Source organism: Podarcis melisellensis, assembly GCF_964234715.1.
Source record: "Podarcis melisellensis genome assembly, chromosome: 6".
Lineage (NCBI taxonomy): Eukaryota > Metazoa > Chordata > Lepidosauria > Squamata > Lacertidae > Podarcis > Podarcis melisellensis.
Genome location: NC_138538.1, coordinates 93,998,062 through 94,025,158, shown reverse-complemented (window position 1 = coordinate 94,025,158; position 27,097 = coordinate 93,998,062). Strand labels below are relative to the sequence as shown.

At 39.3% G+C, this 27,097-nt stretch overlaps 1 protein-coding gene across 2 annotated transcripts in view; it reads left to right on the top strand.

The window, feature by feature from the left end:
- Positions 1-23,345, top strand: part of RALGPS2 (Ral GEF with PH domain and SH3 binding motif 2) — a 101,354-nt gene extending 78,009 nt beyond the window's left edge. The window contains exons 14-20 of one of the 2 annotated variants that reach the window (XM_081915109.1): positions 2,377-2,431; positions 8,400-8,477; positions 9,837-9,942; positions 11,766-11,858; positions 12,926-13,031; positions 14,294-14,385; positions 17,117-23,345. In XM_081915109.1, coding sequence (XP_081771235.1) covers positions 2,377-2,431; positions 8,400-8,477; positions 9,837-9,942; positions 11,766-11,858; positions 12,926-13,031; positions 14,294-14,385; positions 17,117-17,146 — 560 coding nt within the window. In that variant the 3' untranslated portion in view covers positions 17,147-23,345. The remainder of the gene's footprint in view (positions 1-2,376; positions 2,432-8,399; positions 8,478-9,836; positions 9,943-11,765; positions 11,859-12,925; positions 13,032-14,293; positions 14,386-17,116) is intronic. The other variant, XM_081915110.1, reaches the window with a different exon arrangement.
- Positions 23,346-27,097: the final 3,752 nt, after the last annotated feature.

Genomic DNA, 27,097 nt, shown 5'->3' with positions numbered 1-27,097 from the left:
GTGGTACTTTGTAAACATTCACAAATAATATGTATGTTGCCTTAAACTAATTGGGGGTTAACCATCATTTATCATAACCATTTCACCCTTTGTTCACATCCTGCCTGTCATCGCATCGCATTTCTATTTCTGTTGTAACCTTGCCCAGACCAATTGACGGCCAAACCACAATCTGCGCTCATATGTACTCTACTGGTCACAATGTTTTTAGAAAAATAATCTGATTTTTTGTTCTCTCTAACTTGAAGCTTTTTAGAAGCGCCATGAGTAAGAATCTGCATGTATCACCATTTTTACCCCTTTGTAACAAAGACTTCATTTATAGTTTTTGAATGCACAAATCCCTGAGATGTATTAGAAATTGCATGAAAAATGCAGGTTCTGTCTGGGCTGAAAGATACTTACGACTTGTTTTGAGTGCAAGCTGAATGATTCAGACAGATTTAGGGGAAACACTTCAATCCACAATTGTAGTGCTATAATGATTTGCCTCTCTCATTGCTCAGAATTATATTCAGTTCCTAAACTGGCTTCATTTCCATTCCCATATGCATCATGGCTCCATTGTCTTAATCTTTAAAGCCTTCAGTGACCATTTATTTCTCTGCCTTTGTATCCCCATATGCCAATGAGCTTCACTCCTCCACCTTAGCTAAACAGGGGCCTCCTGCTCTTTTCAGTGTCCATACTTTCTCCCTTCCTGCTTTTAAGTCTAGGGTTTATGGGAGCAATTCAACCTTGTGTGGTTGCAAACATTCCATCAGTGCAAGCTTATCTGCTTGTCCCAATGGAACAATCTTCCTTTTCCTTTCTCCATGCACTGTTCTTGGGGTCCACCCAACCCCCCCCCCAAGCCAATTTGGAAGGAGGAGGGGAGAGGGAAGCCCTTTTGCATGGACCTCTACTAGTTCAACCACTGAGTTGAATCTAGCCCTGTATGTATCTTTCCTTCACCTTTTCCTTCAAATTCCTCTAGGCTTACCAATACCATCTTTTTAGGAAAGCCTTAACCCCTCAACCCTACCCATTAAACTTAGCTTTTAGCACTCTTGCCGCCACTTCATACTGTTTTCTTGTGTTGTCTCACCCGTTCATTTAACGACAAGATTGCAAATGCGTCAGCCACATCTCAGCATAGGGACTTACCCTTTCGTTACTCCACGAAGTTCAATGCACACTAATAATAGAGTGCATTTCTGTTTTGGTCTTCAGTTGCATGTTCATACATTTATTTTCTACCCTTAAAATATATCTTTTTCTTGGGTGGGCATACAAAGCTTCAGAATAAAATATACCTCCCTCTGAATTCAGAGACACCTGTCTCTTCAGTGAGTGTGTTTAGAATTGTGGCCTTTTGTTTGAAAAGAAGAACCTATATCTCTTTGGCTTTGATGGGCACATAGTAATGTTGCTTTGCTATCTAATTTTTATTTATTTATTTATTGCCACTGTGCAGAACAAACATGAGTTGTTGCATACATTTTTGGAGTAGTTTATGTGCCATAATTCACTGGGATCCAAAAAGACTTCAAAGCCCTTAGTGGGGCCCTTAGTGGGGTTCTGAGTGGTGCAAGTGCAAGATACACATTTATTAAACACACACACACATGTTTTCCTTTCTGTGCAATAGAAATTTGGCTTGGTTTAAATATCATATTAAAATTCTGTAATTGAACTTTTGTGGTATTCACCTGGCATTGGAACCATAGGGCATGTATTTTTAACATGCATGTACCAGAAAGTAAGCCATTTTAATTCTTTTTACTACTATCTCCTCCCCCCTTGTACAAGAATTAAAAGAATCCAAATTTTTCCTCTTTTTTCAAATATAATTTTATTGATTTTCAAATTTTAACAATTGTATAATACTATAACATAACAACCATTATATCATTTGCTCTGCCGAGCATCCAAATTTTTCCTCTGGGAAAGGGCAAGAAGCTTTCGCCATATCTGATGTTTGCCCCCCGCCCCCAAATTGCTGATTTTCAAATAAAATACTTGGTAGGTTTTATTTTAGTAAAGCATAATCAGAATTAATCCAGCAAGGGACACTCACTTTATTTTGCCTTTAGTGCTTCAATTTCTAACAAGATTGACAGCAGCATTTTGTAAAAATGAACTATATTAGAAGAGCAGCAGCAAGAATACACAACTGTACTTCTTTTCCCAAGTGTTATGAACCTGCATCTTCCATTTCCTCTTATAAAAGCTGCTTTATACTATTTATCTTTATCTTCTAACACACAAATCGACTCAAATAATAATTTTAATAATAATTTTAATAGCACTTTATTATGGATGATTCCGTTATGATTGGCAAATATATCATAGAATGAGAGGATTATTTAGTTTAAACTCTTATTCTGATTTTAGGTAGCAGTGATGGTTCTGAGCTGAGTGAAGAGACTTCATGGCCAGCATTCGAAAGGTAAGAGAAGCCACTATATCTCTGTTTTGTTCAAATGCTTCACAGATTACAGTTCTTCTGCATTTCCTTGTAGAAGAATATGTTCAAAATATGCATGGAATGTGTGCTCATCCCTGAGTAGTTGTTTTTTAGTCAGGGAGCTCTTTTGAGGTTCCATGCTTTTCCTACGTGAAATAGAACAGAATAGCATGTGAAGAAATCTTAACTATATCACATGACAATATATTTCAGTGGTATGGTGTCACTGGACTTTTGCTTCAAGAGAATTCTGTCTAACATCTGTGGCTGGTCAGGCTAGCTGCCACTCCCAGTTGGAAAACTGTTAACATCTATTGTGTTATGGTTCAGTGCTGGAACCCATGGGTAAAACAGCAAGGCAAGCTAGTTGAAGGCTACTGGACCACAGACAGCTCCAAGTGAGCAACTTATCCAAGACCCTTTATGTCTCTTATCTGCAGACTGCCACCTCCAAGACCTTTTATGTCTCTTATCTGCAGACTGCCACCTCCAGGTCCCCCCCCCCCTTTGAGAAAACCTTAAAAGGCCAGCCCTCTGGCATGAAAGTGGGCATTCCTTCTTTGTTCCATAGCCTTCTTTTTATGCTGCCAGATTGGTGGTGTGCAGTATGAGGTATCTGGTACTTCTGGCTCAGGGAAGGGTCTCAGCTGAGATCCTGACTCTGGTCCTAATGGCTCTGGTGGTCTGAGAGGTTCCTCTATGAGTTCTTGGCCAATACCTCAGATGAAGTGTTCTTCCTATCTTCTGCAGTCAGCTCTAAACACTCACCCAGACCCAGCTCCCCATCTGGTGCCCCTGCAGCCTCCAATTCTGTGTCTAGATCATTGCTGGATCATGCCAAAAACAACATCCAGAACTGAGGAGAGACAGCTCCCAATTCCTTCATAGCCTGAAGCCTAGAGTCGTCCCCTAGAGCGCTAGCAGCCCTGCAGTGCTTCCTGGAATGGCAAATGGGCTTTCAAGCCCAATATCACATGTTGAGTGTTGTCTGCCCCTTGGATGTACCTTGTCCTCTTCTACAAGAACCTTCTGTAACTCTTCACATTTTATTGCATAGCTTCAACATAACTTAGGCTTGGGAGTTCAGAGAGGTGGTAGTGCTATTCACAAGGAGCCAGTCAATAACTTCTGGCCCCAAAAAACTGTGGCCTGTGCAGTTTGTTGCTTAGGGGCAGACTGAGCTGTTCATAGACTGCTTTTCTCCTCTGAACCACATGACTGCATTCAGGCCACCAACCTTGATAGTTAATATTTCTGCATGGTGACTTACAGGCAACAGTTGATTTATGAGATCCCAGCTAAATATCAGGAAGAGCATTCTGTCAGTAAGAGCTATTTGACAGTGGAACAGACTCCCACAAGAGGTGGTGATGTCTCCTTCCTTGGAGGTTTTGTAAGCAGAGGTTGGATGGCCATCTTATCTATGGTCTAGTTGAGATTTGGACTAGATGATCCAACTCTATGATTCTTTGATCACAATGCTTTGTGCCCTTCACATTTCTCATATTGGAATAAACTCCCTATTTCATGAGAAACATTTTTGCCCAAGTAATACCCTACGTATCTATCTGTTGCCTGGCCATTCTTGCAGCTAAGGGACTTTCTGACCAGTTCTGAAAGTTGCCCTGAAGAATTGGCCTGTATTAAGTCCTTTATTATCAAAAGCAGCTTCTAAGTTGGAAGTGCTTCAAAGGTATCTGCAATTCTTGTCAATGTGATCTTTCCAAAATGTTATGCTCTATTTGCACAATTCTACCTTGCCTATGAAAATGATACAGTATTTATATCATGGTGTTGCAGTCCCACCAAGTGACATCTTAGACAGGAGCAATTGATAGCTCACCCTGTCGCGGGTGGCGCTGTGGTCTAAACCACAGAGCCTAGGGCTTGCTGTCGGCAGTTCGAACCTCTGCAATGGGGTGAGCTCCCGTTTTTTGGTCCCAGCTCCTGCCAACCTAGCAGTTCGAAAGCACGTCAAAGTGCAAGTAGATAAATAGGTACCACTCCAGCAGGAAGGTAAATGGCATTTCCGTGTGCTGCTCTGGTTTCGCCACAAGCAGCTTAGTCATGCCAGCTGTCTGCGGACAAACGCTGGCTCCCTCAGCCACTAAAGTGAGATGAGCGCTGCAACCCAGAGTTGTCCGTGACTGGACCTAATAGTCAGGGGTCCCTATACCTTCACCTTTACCAAGGTGAAAAGAGGTCATTTCCTCTTTTTTGACACTAACCTGTGATTGATGCTTAGTGTAACACACTTAGGCCAGGATGGCTTTTCCCCTGAAGTCACTGAGAGCCTGGCAAAACAAAAAGAGGTTCGAGGAATGGACTTCTTATATCACTGGTCATCAGCATCTCTTCTGAGAGCTAGGAGCCATTGAGAACATCTGCTTAATGAGACCTATGAGACCCATGGGAAAGTGCACATGAAACTAGTGAAACACATGAAACACTTGGAATTTTTTTTGTTGAAAAGCAGTACAAAATATTTGAAATATTTTAAAAATATTTAGATTTGAATAATTGAATTTAAAAATATTTGAAACACAGCACATAACAGTTATTATTTGTGAAATTGTAGTGTGACTAAGGCACATTGCTTTGTTTTAGTGACATTCCCTTGCACTCAACATATATTTTAAAATGTGCAAAAGTGTGAAGTTTGCCCTGTGCTCTGCCACACCCAGGGATATATAAAGCAGGTACCTTGCCAGAGGCACAAGCCCAAGGGCAAAGCCTGTAAAATACCGTATTTTTCGCCCTATAGGACGCACTTTTTTCCCTCCAAAAATGAAGGGGAAATGTGTATGTGTCCTATGGGGCGAATGCAGGCTTTCGCTGAAGCCTGGAGAGCGAGGGGGATCGGTGCGCACCGACCCCTCTCGCTCTCCAGGCTTCAGGAAGCGATCCGCAAGCCGTGGGAGCTCAGCACGCCCCAGGCTTCGGGCTTCACGCAGCTCTCCGCTAGCCGTGGGAGCAGCTCTCCCATGGCTTGCAGAGAGCTTGCCTGCACCCAGAAGCTTGGGGTCAGGGGAAGTTCGGGCTTCCCCTGCCCCAGCCCCACACCGGGGGGGGTTCTTTATTTCCCCCCCCCCAAAAAAAACTAGGTGCGCCCTATGGGTCGGTGCGCCCTATCGGGCGAAAAATACAGTACTACAGATCTTTGTTGTTGTTTAGTCATTTAGTCATGTCCGACTCTACGTGACCCCCTGGACCAGAGCACGCCAGGCACTCCTGTCTTCCACTGCCTCCCGCAGTTTGGTCAAACTCATGCTGGTAGCTTCGAGAACACTATCCAACCATCTCTTCCTCTGTCGTCCCCTTCTCCTTGTGCCCTCCATCTTTCGCAGCATCAGGGTCTTTTCCAGGGAGTCTTCTCTTCTCATGAGGTAGCCAAAGTCTTGGAGTATTGGTATTGGTATACAGATCTAGCAAGAACTAAAGAACCACACAATAGTAGCTCTTTGCTTAAAGAGTGATACTATGTGTGGTTCTTTGCTTTGTGGAAGACATTGGAAGTACAGTATATCTGTGTAAAAACTATTATTGTCGTCCCGTCCTGTCCCGTCCCATCCCCCCCCCCCAGTTTTAATTAAAATAAATAAATAATTTTTTGAATGCTTTGAGAGTAACCAACAGGCAGGCCATATCATGGTGTGGTTGTGAAAGCATATGTGCATTTTTATTTAATTTTACTAAATTTTATTTTGCTAATTAGTAATTTTTATGTTTCTTCCTTTTCCACCACAATGGACATCTGGGACAAATAACCCAGATGTTTTGATAAAGAAACTATTACAGAAAAATCCCATTATAAGCAAAGTAGATCAGACCATCATTCTGAGTTAAAAGCGTGTCCTTTTGAACATGCTTGTTGCATATTTGGATCATATTATGCTGCTGTGGGAATGTCTAAATGAAGAGGTGTTGCAGTTGTGCTAGCTAAGGTATTAAATATTACTCAGAATAGACCCATTTATTTTCAGTGTTCCAAGATTGGAAGAGTCCTTAAAGGTAGATTTATTTTTGTCAGGGGGGTAAACAATTCACACTGGCTTCTGAAACGTGTGAAACAGTGTGTGTGTGTGTGTGTGTGTGTGTGTGTGTGTGTGTGTATAGCCAAAACAGTGTTAGGAACTTTACTCACCAGTTTTCCAAATGTAATCACTTCATTTTAACTTCTGAGGATTTAGCATCCTCTCTGCACCCTCTCTCTGTGGGTTACAAAATTTCTCTCAGAATACTCTCATCTCTTCTTATTAAATAAAATCTCTCCCTAATTTGTATATTGCTCATATTTCTTTGCAAAGTGCTATTACAAAAACTGCTGGCATAATTTAGAATATTTATTTATTTTATTTCATAAAATGTATACACCACTTGATTGTAAAAAAACAAACAAACCTCAAAGTGGTTTACAAAACAGAGCTTTCAGTGTCATCAGCCCAATCCTGTGGAATACTCCACTGGTAGAGATTGAGCAGAAAACCTTTCTATTCTAGCATCCTTACATAGGCAATTAAGAATACATCTTTCCATCATTGTTAGTAGATGGTCTCCAGTTTTATTTTATTTTTATGTGTTTTTATTATCCATAGTTTTTATTGTAAACTGCTTTGATGTTTTTATGATCTAGTGGTATATAAATATTATTAATAAAATATGCTGCCTTATGCTACCATCTCTAGACTCTTGTATTAATTTACAAGACCCTTAGCAACTTGAGTCCACTTGACTCCTAATACACTTGCCCAGTCATTGAAGTATTTTGGGGAGACCCTATTAGTAGTTCCCCAATGGCTCAGATAGATGCATAGCTCATATCAATCAGGAACCAGGCATTCAGAATTGTCGGTCCAATTCTGTGGAAATCTCTCCCCCTCAGATTACCTGCTGAACTCTTCACACTTCGTGAAGACTTTTTATTTATTCATTTAAGCAGGCATTTCAAGTGAGTTTTTCTTATTTTTAAATGATTTTATGCCGTATCCCAATTGTACATCACCTGGAAACTTGAATATTAAGCGATTTATACATTACAGAAATGGATGTGGTGTTAAATCGTCAACAATTTCAGTTGTTGATAAATACTGTTTCTTAACCAAAGGTTGTAAAATAATTAGTGAATATTTAAGATAGCAAGTATTGAAGTTGTATCCAAATGAAATTTATGGATCTGGTTGTATTTTTATCATTTTAATCAGCTGTATTGCTCTTGGGAATTGTGCTTTTCTTTTTAAGCTCTGAAGTTGTTTAAAAGTAAAAGATCTTTCATTACTTGAAACGATGTAAGCGCAGCCTTGCCTTTGATACTCATTGAAAATACTGCATCTTGTGATACAAGCAATTATGTAAATAAGTATAAACGTTTAGGAAATAAACTAATAATTACACATAAAAATAACACAAATTTATCCGGAGGGCTTATCCACACTTGCCTTTTGCTTGCTCTTTGCAGGCACATGTCCATGCTTAAAAGCTCTGAGTGTGTGTGTGTGTGTGTGTGTGTGTGTGTTTGCCCCTGAGGTTTCCCTGCACAAACCCTCAGTTAGCACATACTTTCCTTGCAAGAACTAGGCAAAACGTGAGGTATTATTCTGTTATTTTTCTGCAAAAGTGTAGTAATGGCTTCTCATAATATGTTTTAAGTGTTTAGCAATGTAGAGTTCTGTTCTGCCTTTTTAAAAAGATAAGTTTGAAAGCAGCTTTTCTGATTCTCAAACCGTTCATGGGGATGCCAGGAAAAATGCCAAAATAGAGTGGGTGCTCATATTAAGAACACATGTCCAAATAAGAAGGGGTTTTTTTTCTCAATGAAGTATGCTGTTGGTCACAGAGCGAGATGTAGTAGCAATGTGGCAGAAAGGAAGCCTGTTTGCAGTGTACTGACAAATGATAATGACTGTGAATTTAAAAATGTGTAATACATACAATTTATAATGGAATTCAACAGGAACAGATTATACCATTCTCTTGGTCCGGTGACAAGAATGGCACGAAATGGCTATCGAGGCCACATGAAGGGCAGCAGGTACCAGCCCCTTGTGTTCAGGGGTCAGACTTTTTCCTCTGGTGTTGGTGACTTGGTTGATATTGAAGTGGGTGCAATCTGACACTCCTGATCTTTCTGGCTTCCTTTGGCAAATCATGTCAATGAACTTTCCCTTTAAAAATAGGACTTCCCTCTTTTGTGTCTTAATCATATCTTTATCGAATGTGGCTGGCTTGTTCTGATCTGCAAATTTCATTTCTTAAAGTATTGCACTGTTATCTGGAAAAGCCTAAATGTGCTTATTAAAGTATTATGTTGAAAGTAATTGGGGTGGCAAGAATGATGTTGGTACCTGAGCGCCTTAATATTCAAAATACTTTCTTAAAATTTTTGCATTGGTGCCCTTCCCCCGTCTGAGTCATATATTTTAATAAATTGCATGAACATCAGTTATTGGCTTAAACCCATTCTGAATGGCATTTTATGCAAAACTGCTTGGAAGCTTCCATACACGTCCAGCTGTTTTACATTCCTAATTAAACTTCATTCTCTATAACACTCTGGCCATCCAAGAAACCTAGTTCAAACAACCATAAAAATCCAGCATCACTTGGAGTTAAGATACACACTGGATGCCTTGCCAAAACTGGTGGACTCTTGACAGGTTCAGGTTGTTAGATCTGTCAAGTTTACACTTGACAAACAGATGAAGAGTGAATGGAAGAATTTTTCCAAGATGCTTCAGAAATTCTCAGACTGTCTCTAGAGAGTTGATGGCTGTGCCCACATAAGCTGCTTGGCATGCACTGAGACACACACAGTTGCATCAGTCACATTTGTCCTCTTGAAAGCTGGTCAGCTGTTCACTACAAGCCATGTAGAAACAGATTAAATTAACTGCTCTGGGTCGAGCTTTCTGCTTCCATGCTTCTTCTGTCACTGGTTTCAAACACATTGATGTGGTATTGTGCATGTATTTAGCTCTTGCTTTTTTCAGTTTCTGCAACTCGGAATCTTAACAAATCGTCTTTCTACCAGGTCTGAATAATTAAAAATCACACGTTTGAGATGAGTGGGGTTTGGGTTTTTTAAATGAAATTGAATCTGAACATGTTGCTGTTTGGGATTTATTATAGTTGTATTATGTCTATCTGTAATGTTGAAAGTTATTTTTATTTAAGATTAGTTTGCTGAACTGGAGGGCATGTTACTTGTGCTTCTGGGAGAAACATCCATTGAAGCAGCCAAAAGTCATAGCCAATGACTTTTTCCACAGTGAAATCCAATAAATGACATGGCAACATTAACGCAGATGTTAATTTCAAGTTAAATCATGCTTGGAGAACTGCTATTGGGACATTTTGTGTATTCCCGTCTTTTACTCATTCTTCTTTATAGTTCTGCAGAGTCTGAGGATTTAGCTGTTCATTTGTATCCAGGAGCTGTTACTATTCAAGGCGTTCTCAGAAGGAAGACTGTATTGAAAGAAGGCAAAAAACCGACAGTAAGACATTGAATGAATTGTTTGAAATGTTTCTCAGGTCCTTTTAGCAGTCAGTTGGTTGAAAGACAGGATAGAAATAAATCAAATAAAATTGTGGCATCGCAACTCACAGCCAAGTCAAATGATTCCTGGATCCCCCCTGTAGATGATGCCTTGCCCTTGCCACTGCTGCATTCTTGAAGTAGCGCAGGGGTAGACATCCCATAATGAGCAGTTATGAACTCATTTGCACACATCCTTTGTCTAGGCAAGGAGTTACTGAGCACCGAACAGGGTCTCTTTACTCCATTTTCTTGCTTTGGGCTGCATTCATTTAGAGGTAATCTGTCAGGGATCACATGTGGACATGGCCAAAGTCAAAACTGGGTGAGGTTATGTTATCTCTCCTTTCTTTTTTTCCTCTCTTATTCTCTTGCTCTTTCTCCCTGCCTTAAGAGGGAGGATCCCTCTTCCAAGACTCCTGAGCTGTTCACTTGCAGAGGGGAGAGAGCTTTTGATATGAGGATGAGGGATGCCCACCCCTGTTGTAGTAGCAGTAGAAGACATCTGAAGGCAGCCCTGTTTAGGGAAGCTTTTAATGTTTTCAATGTATCACAGTATTTTAATATTCTTTTGGAAGCCGCCCAGAGTGGCTGGGGAAACCCAGCCAGATGGGTGGGGTATAAATAATAAATTATTATTATTATTATTATTATTATTATTATTATTATTATTATTAGCAGTTACCACCACCCTAGGGACCCCTCATTCCATCAGGTCCGGTTGTTGCATGTTATAGGTCTTAGGAGAAGCCGCTACTATGGAGAAAAACATCTCCGCATTTCTTGAATCAGCTCTCATTACTGAAAACCAAAGCTGGCAATAATAAATATAACTGTTTTAGTCTTTTTAAATAGGGATGCAAAAGCAAAATTCTTAGAATTTCAAACATGTTACCATGGAGGCTACTGTGACAACCTTTGAAATCACCAAAACATTTATATCTATACCTGCTCTAAATTTAGATAAAGAATAGGTTTCTGTTGTGCTTAATGATTCTTGCATACCTTTACCTTTTTTTTCCCCTTCCTTTTTTTACTAACATGGTGGTGCTATCTTGTTTGATTTGGGCGGTCAGTATTTGGTTGCATCTGTGCTTCTCAAACTAAGTAACAATTTTTTAAGGAAATGCATAAGCACATTTTGCCTCCAGGCCAGTTTTCCTTGATTAGAACATTGTATGGATTGTAACGAGACAGTAAAGACAAAAAGGAAGCATGAGGGGACTTGCTGAAAAAGAGCATGGTGGCATGTGTTTCCCTCCATGAATTGTGGTGCTTCTGCCGGGCATTTGTGTGGAAACCCAGCTTTTAGAAAGGAAGTTCTCTTCTTCGTGTGTTTGCCCCACATCACAGTGCTCTCCCTATTTTCCTCATAGTTTTCTCGTTCCTAGACTGAGAAGAAATGTGGATTACCACAAAATGCGGGTTACTTACCAAGGGGTCTGTCTTGCTATGCTGATTTGCCCTCGAGGAGGCTCACTGCAGCACAGTTCGGAAGAGATCAATTTATACGAAGCATTTGTTTTTGCAACAGTTGCCAGACCCATTTCTTTAGTGATCTAGGCTTTAGTGATCTAGGCTGAAAACTTGAACGTCGTTTCAATCTATAAGATACTGTTGTATTTTGTTTTATTTCTTGGAGTGTCTTTGTTTTGAAAGTGTTGCCCTGCTCAAGACCCCTTTGAAATGGGCTGGGGCGAAAAAAATCTGAAGAAATAAAATGAAAATGAAACTGCCTTCGTCTGTTAAAGGTATTAATCTGATGACACTTTGCTTTTGCAGGTAGCATCTTGGACAAAATACTGGGCAGCACTGTCTGGAACTCAGCTTTTCTACTATGCCGCAAAGTCCTTGAAGGCGACAGAAAGAAAACATGTATGCAATGCATTGTACTACATCTCCCATTGATATATGTGATCTTCATCCAGAGGGATAGATAGAATCAAACAGATATTATAGATATTTAATGGGCAACATGCATCCTCTTAATTACCTTTTCCTGCTCTTTATTCACTGCTAAAGATGATAGTTTAGCTACCTTGCTTTTTCCAGGACAGTATTTTGCCTTTTTCCCCCCCAACAGCAGGATTAACATTTTTTCTTCTCTCCTTTCATTGGGATCACTGCAACTGCAAACGTTTTCACTGCTGCTTTCTGGTTAACCATTACTGCTGTCTGGATACTTGCTGCTCTGCCTGCTTTTCTCCATTAGTTCCCTCTCTTAGCCTCTCCATCTTGATTTTCTGCTGCCAACTCAGCTCAACAGCAGTCTTGAAAAACAATTCCAAACTCTGTAAATCTTCCTACTTAAAATGCTCTGGAAGCAGCCTTCTGAGTTCAGCTGGATCTCTCTTAGTATACAAAGCTTGCATACCATGGACAATGTATACTGTAGCTATTAAGCAATGTAAAGCAGCCATTGTGATAATCTCCAGTCTGATGAATCTGCAGTGGTACATTTCCTTGGCATTTAAATTCTTCAGGTCTCTAAAGCATGGGTACTAAAGTCACACTCATCCCAAAATGTGTACACAAACTGATTTCCTTAAATTGAGTCCTGTTCGTCTCTGGTTTCAAATGGCCAGTAGCTTTTATTTGAAGCAGAGCATTGTAAGAAAGAAGTCTTCAATTGATTTCAGACAAATTGAAAAGCCAATTCCTATTGCCAATTCTGGTAGTAGCTGTGTACATCCTTTCTGTCGTCTGCTTTTCACTCATGCAAAATCAGAATTCTACATTATGTTTGGATTGGAGAGGCAAACTTTTTAAATGTAACATGTAACACCTCTGTTCAGCTTTTAACATCTATTTTGCATTAATGATGTAAAAAGCCAGTGCTGTTTGTTCTGTGTTGCAGCATTTAATGCATATCATGTGGTTTGTTTGTTTTTCCCCTCTTTCCATTAACGTGGTCTTGTTTGTTGCTTCCTGCTTTCCTCCAGTTCAAGTCTACACCAAGTAAGACGGTATCTGTTGTGGGATGGATGGTCATGATGGCTGATGACCCAGAACATCCAGATCTCTTCCTGCTCACAGATTCTGAGAAAGGTCAGTGACTGAATATCCTTGGTAGCTTCCCGTGTGATTGTGGACACTGGGTGATCTTGGGACAATGGGATTATTGCCTTTTTGCCACTAATTATGGAAGCAAATGAACCTCAGGAGAATAAAGTGCATACAAACACTGGTCAGCAAAAGAAAATGTGTACTATAGAAATATATTATTGTCTGTTTTGGACACTTTTAGAGGGATTTTTTTTCATATTTTAAAATGTAATATCTAACGTTACAGTCCAAGATTGGATTTTAGGGTGGCTTGCAGATAGTTAAACCATTCAGGAAAAATACTATAGAAGCAGAAACAACCACATTAAATAAATTAGCTCAGAACTGTTCCCAAATATTTGTGTGACTTTTCCAGTCTGCTTTCCAGGGCCTGTTGGCATTGCTATTTTTAAAGTTAAACTTTATATGAAGTATTTCTTCAGGATAGCATTGTAGCTGAAAAGAATTTAAATTCTAATTACTAAAACGATTCATGGCTCTCTTATCTCCTCAAGGAATGTCTCGAGGAATTACCTTATTTGAAGAAAAAAAAATCTGTTCCCCTTGCTTTTGAGAAGTAGCAGGGGAAATTCTGACTGCAAATGATCTGAAAGCTAGAGTTCCTGAGCCTTCCATACTAGTGGTATCAGTGCTGAATCCTGCAACCTTTAACTTGCCTTATATACCAATGTGATTTACACATTAAAGCCTTGGACAGAACTGGGGTTGTGAGTTTGAGTTCTTCATTGTGCAGGACAAGTCAGGGCAGATGTAACAGTTACTGCTTTGCCCATCAAGCTCTCAACCCCATATTGTCATAATCCAGAATGTGCAAAGCTGGACTGGACAGGAATTAACTAATCAGCTCAAGAACTCCTGGTTTGTATGCCAGAAATTTGAGCCTCAGTGGATAGCTTTCCCCTCCTCTTTTGAGCAGAGATCTAACATTTTCAAGGGTTCTATTGCATGAAGTGAAATATTAGACATGTGATTACAGCACCCCTTCCTTGGCAGGTAGATATTTTCATTTTTGTGTTCATATCAATTTAAATAAAAATTTCTGTCCTGCCTTTCAAGTACCATACACCACTCAGGGCCGTGTTTGGTGGGATTCCTTTAAAATATGTGGTATCTTTCAGATTACGATTATACATTAATATCCATTTTTCTATTTCCCATTTCTTGCATTCTTTTATTCATTTTTAAGAGTTTAACTTGAAGTCTGTTATTCATGATAGAAAATTCTCCCTCTTTTTGTAATTTAGGGAACTCATACAAGTTTCAAGCTGGTAACAGAATGAATGCAATGCTGTGGTTTAAGCATCTGAGCGCTGCCTGCCAAAGCGACAGACAACAGGTGAGGGAATTACGGCCTGCTTTGGCAACTAGCAATGAGTGCTAAATATTAAACAATTCTGCACAAAAGTCAGTCTTCAGTCTTGCTCTGAATAACCATTGTTCAGTTCTCACAAAGGTCTCTTCTAATAGCTCCTGGCTTTACTGAAGATAGGTAGCTTCATATATCTCTAATTAGCAGCTTAAAACAATGAGTGCATGTTAAGTGCATGTAAAAATGAGTTCCTGGTCTGCATTTATTTCCCATGGGACACGTTTAAATACACGAGCAATCAAAAATGCAGCATTAGGGCAATGTGTCACATTTCCTCATGCAGTCCAAGAAATAAATGGCTCCCATTGATTGCATTAGAGGAGTTTTTTTAAAAATAAAATAAAAAATAAAGTCTGCTTTGAGTGCCTTGAGCAAGATTATGAAAACAAAGTTAAAGATTTACATGAATCGCCATTTTCCAAGGAAAATTAAGAAGTAATTCATAGGAATGGATAGGTATATAAATATATATCGTTCATAATTGTCAACTTTTTATTCAACTTTTTTCAGATTTTATGCCCTGTGAAACTCTCCCTTCTTACCCACTCTTAATGCCCTCCGTGATTTATCTTTTAAAGCTCACCATTCTATAACTATTTTGCTATTGAATCCTGATTCCGTTCTGTAGCATACAATTCTAGAAATCATGCTTTGCTTTATATATGTTTATGTTGTTTTATTCCCTCAAAATGTGCTCCACTTACATGGTTATTTAATTTTAGTTTTCTTACATTTATATGGTGCCTTTCTTCCACCATGTAACCAAAGCAGCAAACTTTTGACTCCAAGGCAGTCCCCCATCCAAGCCCTAACCATTCCCAGACCTGTTCAGTTTCAGCAAGGTACTGGCCTCATGTGCTTTCATACTATACCCTGGGACCCCCAACCCACTTGTTTCAGATTTTGAGGCTGCAGGGAGGAGGAAATGAGGAAGGGGTCCCATTGCATTTGCACAAGTCTATTCCACTTGCAGACAAACATATTTCTAGACTTAGTACGGCTGAAAAATGTAGTAGTATAGTTATTTACCATGAGCACAATATCAATATTTTTTGCTAGCAGACGTCACTCCTTGCTACATACATATCCAGCACTCAAAGGAATGAGATGTAAACCAAGGCCAAGACATCCAGAGCGGATAACTTTTACCCTTCTGCCCCTATTGTGAAATTTAAAAGTTACTATGCCATGTTAAATGCCTATCCTTTCCCAATATCTGTATAAAATACCTAAGAAGTGGCTCTGCTCAATTTAGAAACAAACTTTCAAAAAATAAACAGACCTACACAAATATTAGGCATTAGATTACATTGTGAGTGGGGAACTAGATCCAGTCAGTGGGCCAGATTCCTAAACCCCCTTCCCCCTCAGGCCAGCTTTGACTGGTAGGTGGGGCCACCCACATGAGTCATCTGCTATCATAGTGATGCTAAACGATTGACATCTGTCAAAGTTTAAAGGAGGTTGCTATAACTGCCAATCAACTGATTTACTACAATCTCCTTGAAGTCATGCATTCAGTACCAGTCAGCTGATTGGCTCTGGGTGCGTCAGAGGCTTGTTATAACTTCTGACCAGACTTCAAACTCTCTGCAGAGGGAAAAATTATTTGAATTCAAAGAAATTAGGAAGGTTGCAACTGGTTGTGCCTCAACTTTGGATCTCACTAGGAAGAGCAATCTAATAATGGATTCCTACAGTGACTTCTGTTTTGACCTTATGGAAATGTGTAGCTCTCCAGTGGTAAAGAAAACAACTTTTTGATTGCCTAGAGAACATCTGTTAGTTCTTCCTTTGTCCAGGACGGTCTATCATTGAATTTATGCTCTTATAGTACATTATAGTTTGGAATATGAAGAGGAGCATCCTTTCATTTTTCATGGTGTGGTGAATGGCTGAGTGATATTCTCAGCAAGGCTAATAAATTGCCTTCTGGATAAGATCACTATTTAACTGCAAAACAACAACACCCAGTCCAATAACATTTATTGTTGCTATCTTATCAAGAGTCATAGGTGCTCTTCAGGGATAGTCATAGATTGACTCCAACTCCAGATTGAGCAAGGGGAGAGACTGCCCCCTTATATTCTGCCTAATTCAGGCCACAAATTCTACTAGCAAGCAAGAAAACAAAATAGACATTTGTTTATGTTTTTCCTCACAATCAAGCCAACTTGTACAGTAGTGGGCAATCTCCAGCTCACAGGCCTTTGGAGATGATACCCAAAATATAAGATACTTTAAGGTTTATTTTCACATCAGGAAGTAGGCATGGAGACGGGGCTGATTCACATTTTAATGCAAACCTACCTAATTTGCTTTTCCCAAAACAATACATGGAGGTTGAAATTTGTACATCTCTGAATTTTGTGATGTGTTTTTAAATATATATATATTGGGGGAAATATAGATTGAAAGGCATCTATTAGTGAAAATAATTTACAGAAATTATATTAGAAGAAATACACACTAAAAATGCTGATGAGTTTTAATGAGAGCTTTTAAAACTAAACACCACATACTGATGTGAAAATGTGAGAAACTGAATTAAGATTTTAAAAGATGAGAAACAGAGCAAAACCAAGATTGACAGATTTCTCCATTCCTCACAGGAAGTCATTGTTTGCTTTTTGCACCAGAGCTGAGCTATAACCTAGAAATCTAATTTTCCTTACAAAACCATTGCATATGTTTTTAGGTTCCTGCCAACTTGATGACTTTTGAGTGACAAACTTCTTCAAAACATGAACGAAGATGACACTTTTGAATGCTGTCTGCCTGTCTCCCAGTTTGAGGATGGAGGTTCTGGCGGAAACATGCCCAGTTATACTTCTGTGCCAGAACAAAGATGGTAAACAGAGTTTCAAATCTCTGAAGTACTGAACAAAAATACTAAGAATTCAGGGGATGGAAGTGCAAGAGGAACTGCCATGGACCATGTTGCTGCTTAATATTTTCTGAACCGACCTGTGGAAACCACTGCCTTAAAGAATGACAGGAAACCCAACATGAAACACCAAATACTCTGTGTGTGTGTGTGTGTGTGTGTGTGTGTGTGTGTGTGTGTGTAAGAAAGAAAGAAACCTCTGGCGGTGCCGTGCTTAGGTTAAATCAGATGTAGCTCATTCGCATTTGTGTTAACTTTGTTATCTTTGAATTTAAAAGTCCACCTTTGTTTCTTTGTAAAAGGAAACCTCGTACTGCTTTAGGGTTGTGTTAATGGGCAGGTTTGCAAGGACACAGCTTGTGTGTTCTTGAAGAATGTGCAGTTACTATGCTTATATCCCTCCATATCAGTTCTTTGGGGGCTCAGATAATTGGCATCACTGTTTTATTTGTTTATGCTTAGAATGTGATAAATGTAATATATGCAAGTTTATTCTCTTTTCTCAAAGCACTGTCTTTGTGGAATCTAGTACTGTATATGGGGATTTTCTTTCCGACAAGTGGCACAACATTAAAACACCACACCCTCCTTTTTCAGAGTTCTTGGTTGTAAATTTCCTGATAGAAATAGTCTGCAGGATTTGGTAAAGCAAGCTCTGGGAAATATCATCAGGTCAGAACTGAGCCTTTATTCCTCAGTGTATTTTCAAATGGGTGACACTCTTTTATTTCCCCAACAATGCATTGTAAAGCTTTTCAACAGGCCTGTTTACCGTTTAAAGCCCCATCTTTTGTTGCATTGATAACATTTTACAAGTGACAGTCTTACTTCACATCTCTTCTTGCAGATTGAGACGCACAATGCCTGTATTTGTAGTTTGGAATTCTGAGTTACACTGAACTCTTCTCTATCAGATATAGAAATCAGATCTCCGTAGCAAAAGCTCACAAAATGCAACTCTCAGCATAACCAAGAAAAGTAAGAACTTGACATGAGAGAAAGCCTTGATTGAATAAAAATTTAAAGAGTGGATTATTTCCTGCATGAAAATTAAATTTGTAACTACACTTTTTGACCACATTTGTGGAAAATAATTGCATTTCAAAGATGCGTCTCTCTTTTCTCTTCTTTTTTTGCATGTGGTTCTTTTCTGAAATGCTTTGAAGCTTCTTCAGAACCTTCCGATGATGGTAATGAAATGAAAACAAGGCAAGTAGGAATATACCACAGCACTGCAGTCCTAGTTAATAAGAGAAAAGGTTGTATTCATTCTGCAGATTATCATGCGTTAGCTCTAAGTTTATTCACAGATGAGTAACAATCTTTTTATTTTTATCTGCTTCAGAGTAGAATTTTGCTGGCTCATACTTCCAGAGCCCAAATTTTCCAAAGAGCTTCCCCCCTAATTAGTTAGAATAGGGCAGAGAGTGGCAGACGTCTGCAAAGGAAAAGAATAATAACGACATGAAAGATGCTCTGAAGCTGCAAATATAAGTTCATATTTCTAAGTGATTGACGTTTGAATCTGCTCCTTTTTTCTTCCCATAATAACATTAACAGGTTTTGAATATTTGCCCCATGAGGAATGAATGTTCAGTTCTGACCTTGTAGTGGTGTTATGTCACTTGCTTGTTCTGTGTCACTTAGTTTACATGTCTCCCACAATAACCCATGTTGGGTGTTTCATTAAAAAAAGAGAGAGAGAGAGACATCTTCATAGCCAGCAGTATTACTGTACAGAATTTGCACAACTTTCCTTTTTAAAATTACTACATGTTTCTTTTCAGAATAAGCTTTTTTTAAAAAAAAATATGAAAAACAACTTCAACACAACACTATAAATGTATGTACTTAGTATTATGGAAGGTAATCCTGTGGAATTTTTATTTTTTTAAGAGAAAGAGAGAAAACAATTGTGTAGATACATTGCAGGCTAACCATATTTGTTCTTCATGTTTTTATGAGTAGAGAGATGCAACTGGGAACCCCTTTATATGATGCAGGTTTGCAAAACTCAGAGGGCCAATTCACATTACATTTCCCCCCCGTGGTACTTCATTAGTTTTTTGGCACACTAAATGGGTCTTTGTGAAATTTTTCAATATTCTGTCTATAGCACAGTACATCCCTCTTCAATTAGTTTTGAAGTCTTTTAAGGATATGGTTAGCTACAATCTAGACAACCTTTTGTAGTGTTCATGAGACCAATTCATCACATCAAAATCTACATTAAATGGAGATTATTGTTTTTGTGACTGCTGCACACACACAGTGGTCCCACAAACTGACTGACTCAAAACCAAACCGGGATAGGAAAGACAGTATTAAAATCTGGCAAAGAGTCCTGACTACCTTTTGCCAATGCTTTTATCCAGCTTCAAATATAATATATTTATAAGAAAGCTTTGATTGAAAATGAAACTGCTTTCTCTGGTTTATGAGAATTAGCAGAGAGAGTTGTGACAATTTCATAGGTTTCAACTTACACGATTGATACATTACATGAACTTAGATTGTCTTAATATTACGCACAACTATTGAGCCATTCCAGTTTTATGAGGTGGTCAAATTGTCAAAAATAAGCTTTTTACATCTTTTTACATATAGCCACATGTTACTACACCCCTCCCCCCGTTTACCAAAAATTTGAGGTAAAAGGAGGCTTGATTTATAATATTTCTTTTATAGTTTCTTTTGTAAATGAATAGTCTTAAATATAATATCAGTAAAAAGAACTATTTAATTACTATAGTATGATTCAAAAGGCATTGTGTTAAATCCTGTGATGTAAAATTTCACACCACAGTGCTATGAATTCCATTAAATTTATTTACTTTGAAACAAATGGCTTTTAAAACAAGGCTCCTATCCAAAAAATATTAAACCAATCTGTGTCTGAATGAGGCATTTTAATCGCTTGTTATCACAAGTAACTTTTAAAAATGTTATGCTACCTGTGTGAATTTTAACAGTAGCAGGAATTCTTTGTCAAATTTATTTGACAGTGATAAATTGAAAACACTTCAGGTTTTTCCTATGACCTCAGATACTGGTTGCTAAATATATATATATATATTTCTATGTTTTTATTATTCCACCTTAAACCAGTCAAGTAGTCTTAGTATCTTGAAATAAGTGATGTTTTGATTTTAACAAAACGATTCACACTATAGTTCACACTCTCTGAGTTATGTGCCGATTTCTGTGAGCACTTTGTAAAAATGAAATTGATTGTGCTACAGTAATTTAGTTTACAATTTGGTGAGATGTTTAATAAGATGTTTTGAAGTTTCCTACAAGGAATGTTTAATTCAAAAGAGTAAAATTCTCCTGTTAAAATCTAAAAAACCACCCTTATTAAGGTTGAAAACATACAGCAAATACAGAATACCTTCCTTCTACTGTGCCTGTTTTTCACACTGCTGTTATCAACACCTTGATTAGAGAATCTCTATAGCACTCCTTAAATGAATTTATCAAGCTTAACTTCAAATATATTAGATGTCTTCACTTTCCATGCAATAAACTTTAGGGATCAGTTCTTTCACAGGGTGTTTCACTTAGTTTTTCACTCATTCTACCATCCCGGATAATTTTGATCTTGTCCTGCTCATTTGCAATTGGGCAGCAGTATGTAAGTTGTTTAATGTCATCAGACTCCTTTCCTGGCATATTTCAGTAAAAAAAATATATTTGCAATGAAACCACAGGTGAGGACAACTTCACATGTGACTTTTTCCTTCATGGAAATTACGTCAATGTACATGGGAAAATCTGTGACTTAAGGGGAAATTGATGCAAGCACTGTACCTGCATCTTGATTCACACATTTTTTCCCTACATGGAGATTGTAAGAAAAATGACCCTGAACGTGCTTGCATAAATAGTTTGCGGGTTACACCTGAACTGCAAATGCCTGTTGCGAATGTTGCTATTAGAGACACACCACCACCAGTTATAAAGACTGGTGTAAAGAATATTGTGAAGCAAAACTCATAGTTTACTTGCTAATTTTGAAACACATTCCTATAACCCTGTGTATTAGTCAGGGATACACAAATCTGTTTCAAATGAAGCTCAGTCATGAGGTGATCTTTCCAGTTGCATCTTTTTTTCTCATTGTTTTGTACATATTTCTCTTTCATTCCTAAGTGTTATTAATCCTGATCTACTTTTCTCACTTGGTATGCTGGCCGCTATGAAAAACACTAAAACTGGTACTAAATAGCCAGTTTTCCTTTCCCTGAAAAATTACCCTTTTTAATAGTTTGCTGTTTGCAAGTTGCTCCCTTTCTTCCATTAAAAATGGCTTGTGTCTAAGGTTAAACGCTGCAATTAAAACGATAAGCAGATACAAAATGTCCCTTCAAAGCAGAATGCCATTTCCTGCCCCATCATTGCATATGATGGGCACAACATATCTGCATAAGATGTTTGCCAGTGCCTTAATTACCTGTTTGAAGACCAACTGGGCTAGCCAACCATCACTATTCCTATGCATTACCCCATTCATGCAAATTGTGTTTTGTTTTGTTTTTTGAAGTAGCCCCATGTAAGCCTCCTTGAAGCTTTGAATAGTCAGTATAACAACTCAGTTGTTCTTGCCTTCCTTTTGCTTTGAAGTTCGGTATTAGTATAGTAGTGGACCCGGTGGTTTTGATTCATTCCATTCTCAAGTTTTTTGAACAATAGTATAGAGCTGATTTGGATGACAATTCAGACCTTTGCTAGGTGGTAAGGTCCTATGGTAAGTTGGGCACTTCAAGGCAGCCAGACCCAACCCAACTCTCATCAGCACCATTGGAGTGAGTGAGCCCTTGAGTCATTTAAAAGAGCAGCTCTGGATATCACACAATATGGACTTTTAAGCCAGTCCAACCTAATTACGAACTGAGCACTCCATGAGGCTGTGTGTTTGAAATGTCTCTGTCATACTAGCAACCTAAGGTTTTAAGGTAGACCAGGTCACATCTGAACTCCCGCTACCTAAATATAAATAATCTCTAAAGCATTTCAATATTTTCATTGGGTTTTTTCAGTCACCTATTGGCACTCATAAAGAAATTGGAACATGCCCCCCCCCATTTGGTTTATTATTTGAACTCACTCATACAGAAAGCATGTTTCCTTTTTAATAAGTATATCAATGTATGGAAGTCATCAGGAAAAAATCCTATGCAAAACTTGGTAAGTAACGTAACACATTTGTTTTTAAGCTTTGATGTACTGGGGTTTTGAGAAACAAAATTAAACTTGAGTAAAATTAACTTAATAAATAAATCTGAAGGCTATGTTCATGAAACAATTGTTATTTCTTCAGATATTGAGGAAACTGCTATATTCCCCCACACCCATGTGAATCATAACCAAATATATTTTTAAGTCTAAACCTCAGATATGATAGTGCAAGCGGTTGACAGCTGCAGGTTGTGAAAAGTAAATGTTCACATCTAGAAATGGATATTGCAATATCATAAGAGACTCATTGTGAAAGGTTGTGTATAGATGAAGGAAGCTACTGTCCATCTTGGGATAGTTCTTGAATCTTGGCCTTGTTGAACAACCAAGAAGCCAAAAATATTTCTTTTGTGCAATGTAGAAATAAGGAGAAAGATGCTTTCCTTCTGGATTGTTCAGCAATGCCCAAATTCAATAACTACTACTATTCCTGGAATCCTGAATTACAAATTAATTTAATTGTTTATGCTGCTCATAACCTACCACAAGTTAATTTATGGGAGGGGGAGAAAGAAAGAGATGCAAAGTCCACATTATGCAAAACACAAGCCATTTTTAATGAATATTCTTCCCTGTTGACCTGAAGCACCATTTTGATTGAGGTTGAATGCACTATGATCTCAATGAGTGATGTGCAGTTTCGCTGTTCCTTGTCCTTTTTCCTCCCGATTTTTAATACGTGTGTGTGTGTGTGCGTGTGTGCATTTTGAACTGCGTGTTTGCATTAGCTATTTCAACATGGCTACAAGTATGGACTTAAAAATAGAATTTTCCTACTGAAATAAATAACTTAAAATTTCAACCACGTGCATTGTCGTTTTACATACTCACACGTCTATTGCAGCAAGTCTTGAGTGTGGAGCCAGCTTTCTCTAAATGGAGTGACACCTTGGATCAACTGAAATTTGGTAGTAACAAGCTGGCTTTCAGAAGAGTTGAGGCAAAATGTGAATATACTATTGCCAATAACTAAAATGAGCAAATTGGTTGGGGTGTTAAACAGCATAGCAGAAAAGCATGTAGCATCTACCGTATTTTTTGCTCTATAAGACTCACTTTTTCCCTCTTAAAAAGTAAGGGGAAATGTGTGTGCGTCTTATGGAGCGAATTCAGGCTGTGCAGCTATCCCAGAAGCCAGAACAGCAAGAGCGATTGCTGCTTTCACTGCACAGCAATCCCTCTTGCTATTCTGGCTTCTGAGATTCAGAATACTTTTTTTCTTGTTTTCCTCCTCCAAAAACTAGGTGCGTCTTGTGGTCTGGTGCGTCTTATAGAGCGAAAAATACAGTAATTAATTTTCTAAAATATTACAAGTACTAAACTCTCAAGTCTCTTCTAGCTTCCTTCATAATCTTGAAGCAAACTTTTAAAAGCATTATTTTGGAGCACTTAATGCAAGATTCCCCAAGTGTTTTGAGTTTCCGGGGCAACAAAGTTGGGAGCAGCTAAGAGCACTTTGCAACAGGGCAATCCTCTTCCCTAGGAGAAGCAGCAGTCTTTCAGGTATTTCCTCCCCAAGCAATGTTGGGCTTTCATTAATCAAAGCCTACCCTCTAAATTGTTCCCAAACAGCACCAGAATATTGTACCCTTGTTGTAATATGGTCAGTGAGTCAAATCAGTGAAAATATGAATGCCGGGTTCTAAGTGACAATTCAACGGACTTGTCACAAACTTTTCACAATGTGAATTTGTTGAAATGAGCTCTTGGAGATATCGCTGTGATTGACTATAAGCAGCGACTGGCATTTTAATCTCTCAATTCATATACCTGAGATATATGACAAGGAAAAATCTCTGGGCCCATCATCTTACCGATGGCACAAAATCCCACAGCCAGTTAAGCGTGTTAAGGACATTGAAATCAATTGTATGATTTCCAGAAAATAAAGATGTTGATCACATTTGTGGCTTCCCTGTTAAAAACAAGGAAAATCACTGCAAAGCAGTACTGGGAATGTTTTTGAGATCCCACAGTTCCCTCATCAACACCTCTTGGTCATGTTGTTCAGTTTATTTGGTCTGCTGACAATAAACGATCAAATACAGGTAGTGTTATCAAGACAAACACAGGAAGAAAATAATATATACATTATATAGGTAAAGGTAAAGGGACCCCTGACCATGAGGTCCCGTCGTGACCGACTCTGGGGTTGCAGTGCTCATCTCGCTTTACTGGCCAAGGGAGCCGGCGTACAGCTTCCGGGTCATGTGGCCAGCATGACTAAGCCGCTTCTGGAGAACCAGAGCAGCGCACGGAAACACCGTTTACCTTCCCACCGGAGCGGTACCTATTTATCTACTTGCACTTTGAGGTGCTTTCAAACTGCTAGGTTGGCAGGAGCAGGGACCGAGCAACGGGAGCTCACCCCATCACAGGGATTTGAACCGCCGACCTTCTGATTGGCAAGTCCTAGGCTCTGTGGTTTAACCCACAGCGCCACCCACGTCCCTATATATATATATGATATACATGCACACAAATTGAACCTTTTAAAATGAGCATAAAACATGGACCATTTTGACTCGGAACTCATCTTCATGACTACAATAAGTTTCTGGAAGTTCTAATATTAGGAATAGGGTGCAATTTGCCAGTGAAGCCTCTTTGGAGGAGTCCTGCTGATGATTTTAGCTAAGGAAAGGAGTGGAGAATCTTTTTGGCCCTGTGGGCCAGATCTTTATCTCCCCACCACACCCATGGCAAACTTTTGACACTTTGGCAGGCCCACTCACTTGTCGGTCATCTGACGTCATGTGTCAAGGAGCCATCAGGCAAGTGGGTCATCCACAGGACAGGAACACCATGAGGCGTGAAATGCAATTAGCTTTTATTCACAAAAAGTAACAACACAGCAGAGTTGCTCAGGCTCGACTCATTCAGCTTGAGATGTTGCTGAAACTGGCCCTGCCCTTCGCCTCTAGCCTCTCACACTGGATCTCTCCCAATCAGACAAAGGCTGTGTCAATCAGGAGGGCTCCTCCTCTGGGACTGTCTGGCCTGTTGCTCAGCAATTTGCAGGACTCTCCTAGAGTGGCGTGTGTCAGAGAAGGAGGAGAGTCAGCAGGTCTGAGACTGTCATGTTGCTGGGTAGCAACGGCAATCTCTGGCTCCTCTCTGAGTCTGTGTTCACACCTGCCTCCTTGATCCGTGCCCATCTTGGCTGATTAGGGAGTGTCCAGATGTTGTGCGGACCCCCCCTGGTTGAAATTATCAATTTGTCCCTTGACACAGGGACATTCCCAGGGGAACTGAAGGAAGCAGTAGTGTGTCCACTCTAAAAGAAAACTTCATTAGATCCCTTAGACCTATCCAATTACCGCCCAGTTTCAAATCTTCCATATCTGGGTAAGGTAATTGAGAGAGCGGTTGCTGAACAGCTTGGTAGGTTTCTGGAGGAAACCTCGGCTTTAGATCCATTTCAGTCCAGTTTCTGTCCTGGTTTCGGGACCGAGACGGCTCTGGTTGCCCTAACAGATGATCTCTGTAGACAACTGGATTGAGGCGGGTCAGGACTGCTGATCCTTTTAGATTTGTCAGCAGCCTTTGACATGGTTGATCATGATCTTCTGGACTACCGCCTCGCAGACGTGGGGATACAGGGCATAGCCTGTAACTGGCTGTGCTCTTTTATCTCTGGTCGGGGACAGAGGGTGGCACTAGGGAGGGAAATGTCATCGCGCCATTCCTTGGTGTGTGGAGTGCCGCAAATCATTTTTATACTGTTTATCTTTACCAATAAATATACAATCATATGCACCTACTGATGGCCAAAAAGTTGAAACTTTTTAAAAAATAATGATATTTTGCTATTTATTCAAAGAGAAGCAGCATTTAAGGTAAGATGAACATATTCTTGAGAACATGACAACACGTGATACTTCATGTCAATCCTTCTGTGCTGTTTCTCTGCATTACACCATTTTAGAGTACATTCATTTAGCTCTTGTTAAGAAATTAGGTGCATTAACGTCTGGCGGGCTGGGTCTAAAGCTCCTTTCTACCTTATTTCCCTGATAGTACCATATACTTCTAGACTCACTGTTGGTTTTTCTTGAGTTTTGGGTGTTCTTTCAATGAGACAGAGCAGAGTTTTCATTATTTCCAAATTATGGAACTTTTTACAATCCTGTAAAGTATTTAATACTGCTAAACAGTAATGTGGAATTAATTTGTCTGGGGGGTTCAGTCCATTTTTTTCCAGGGATTTCATTCCCTCATAAAACCATTCAGTTCAGTTCACCGCAGCAGAATTTGGTTGTCACGTTTTCTGACGAGACCTGCTTCCAAAGGATACACACGGCTTCTGTGCTTGCAGACAGTGTCTGGGGCACACCTGGGTCACCGCAGTTCAGACGGTGTTGCCATGGGAGACTGTAAGTCTTTCCTGAAACGTGTGTTTTTCGAGAATCTCAGGGGAGGTCTTTTTCACCTGTCTTAACTTCTCTGCACATAACAGCCTTGATTATTTAAATTTGGCATGCTGTTCTCCTTTGTGCAATAGATAGATTTATCGCTTGCTTATCCCAGCCTTCTGCTAAAGGAGCTCAAGAA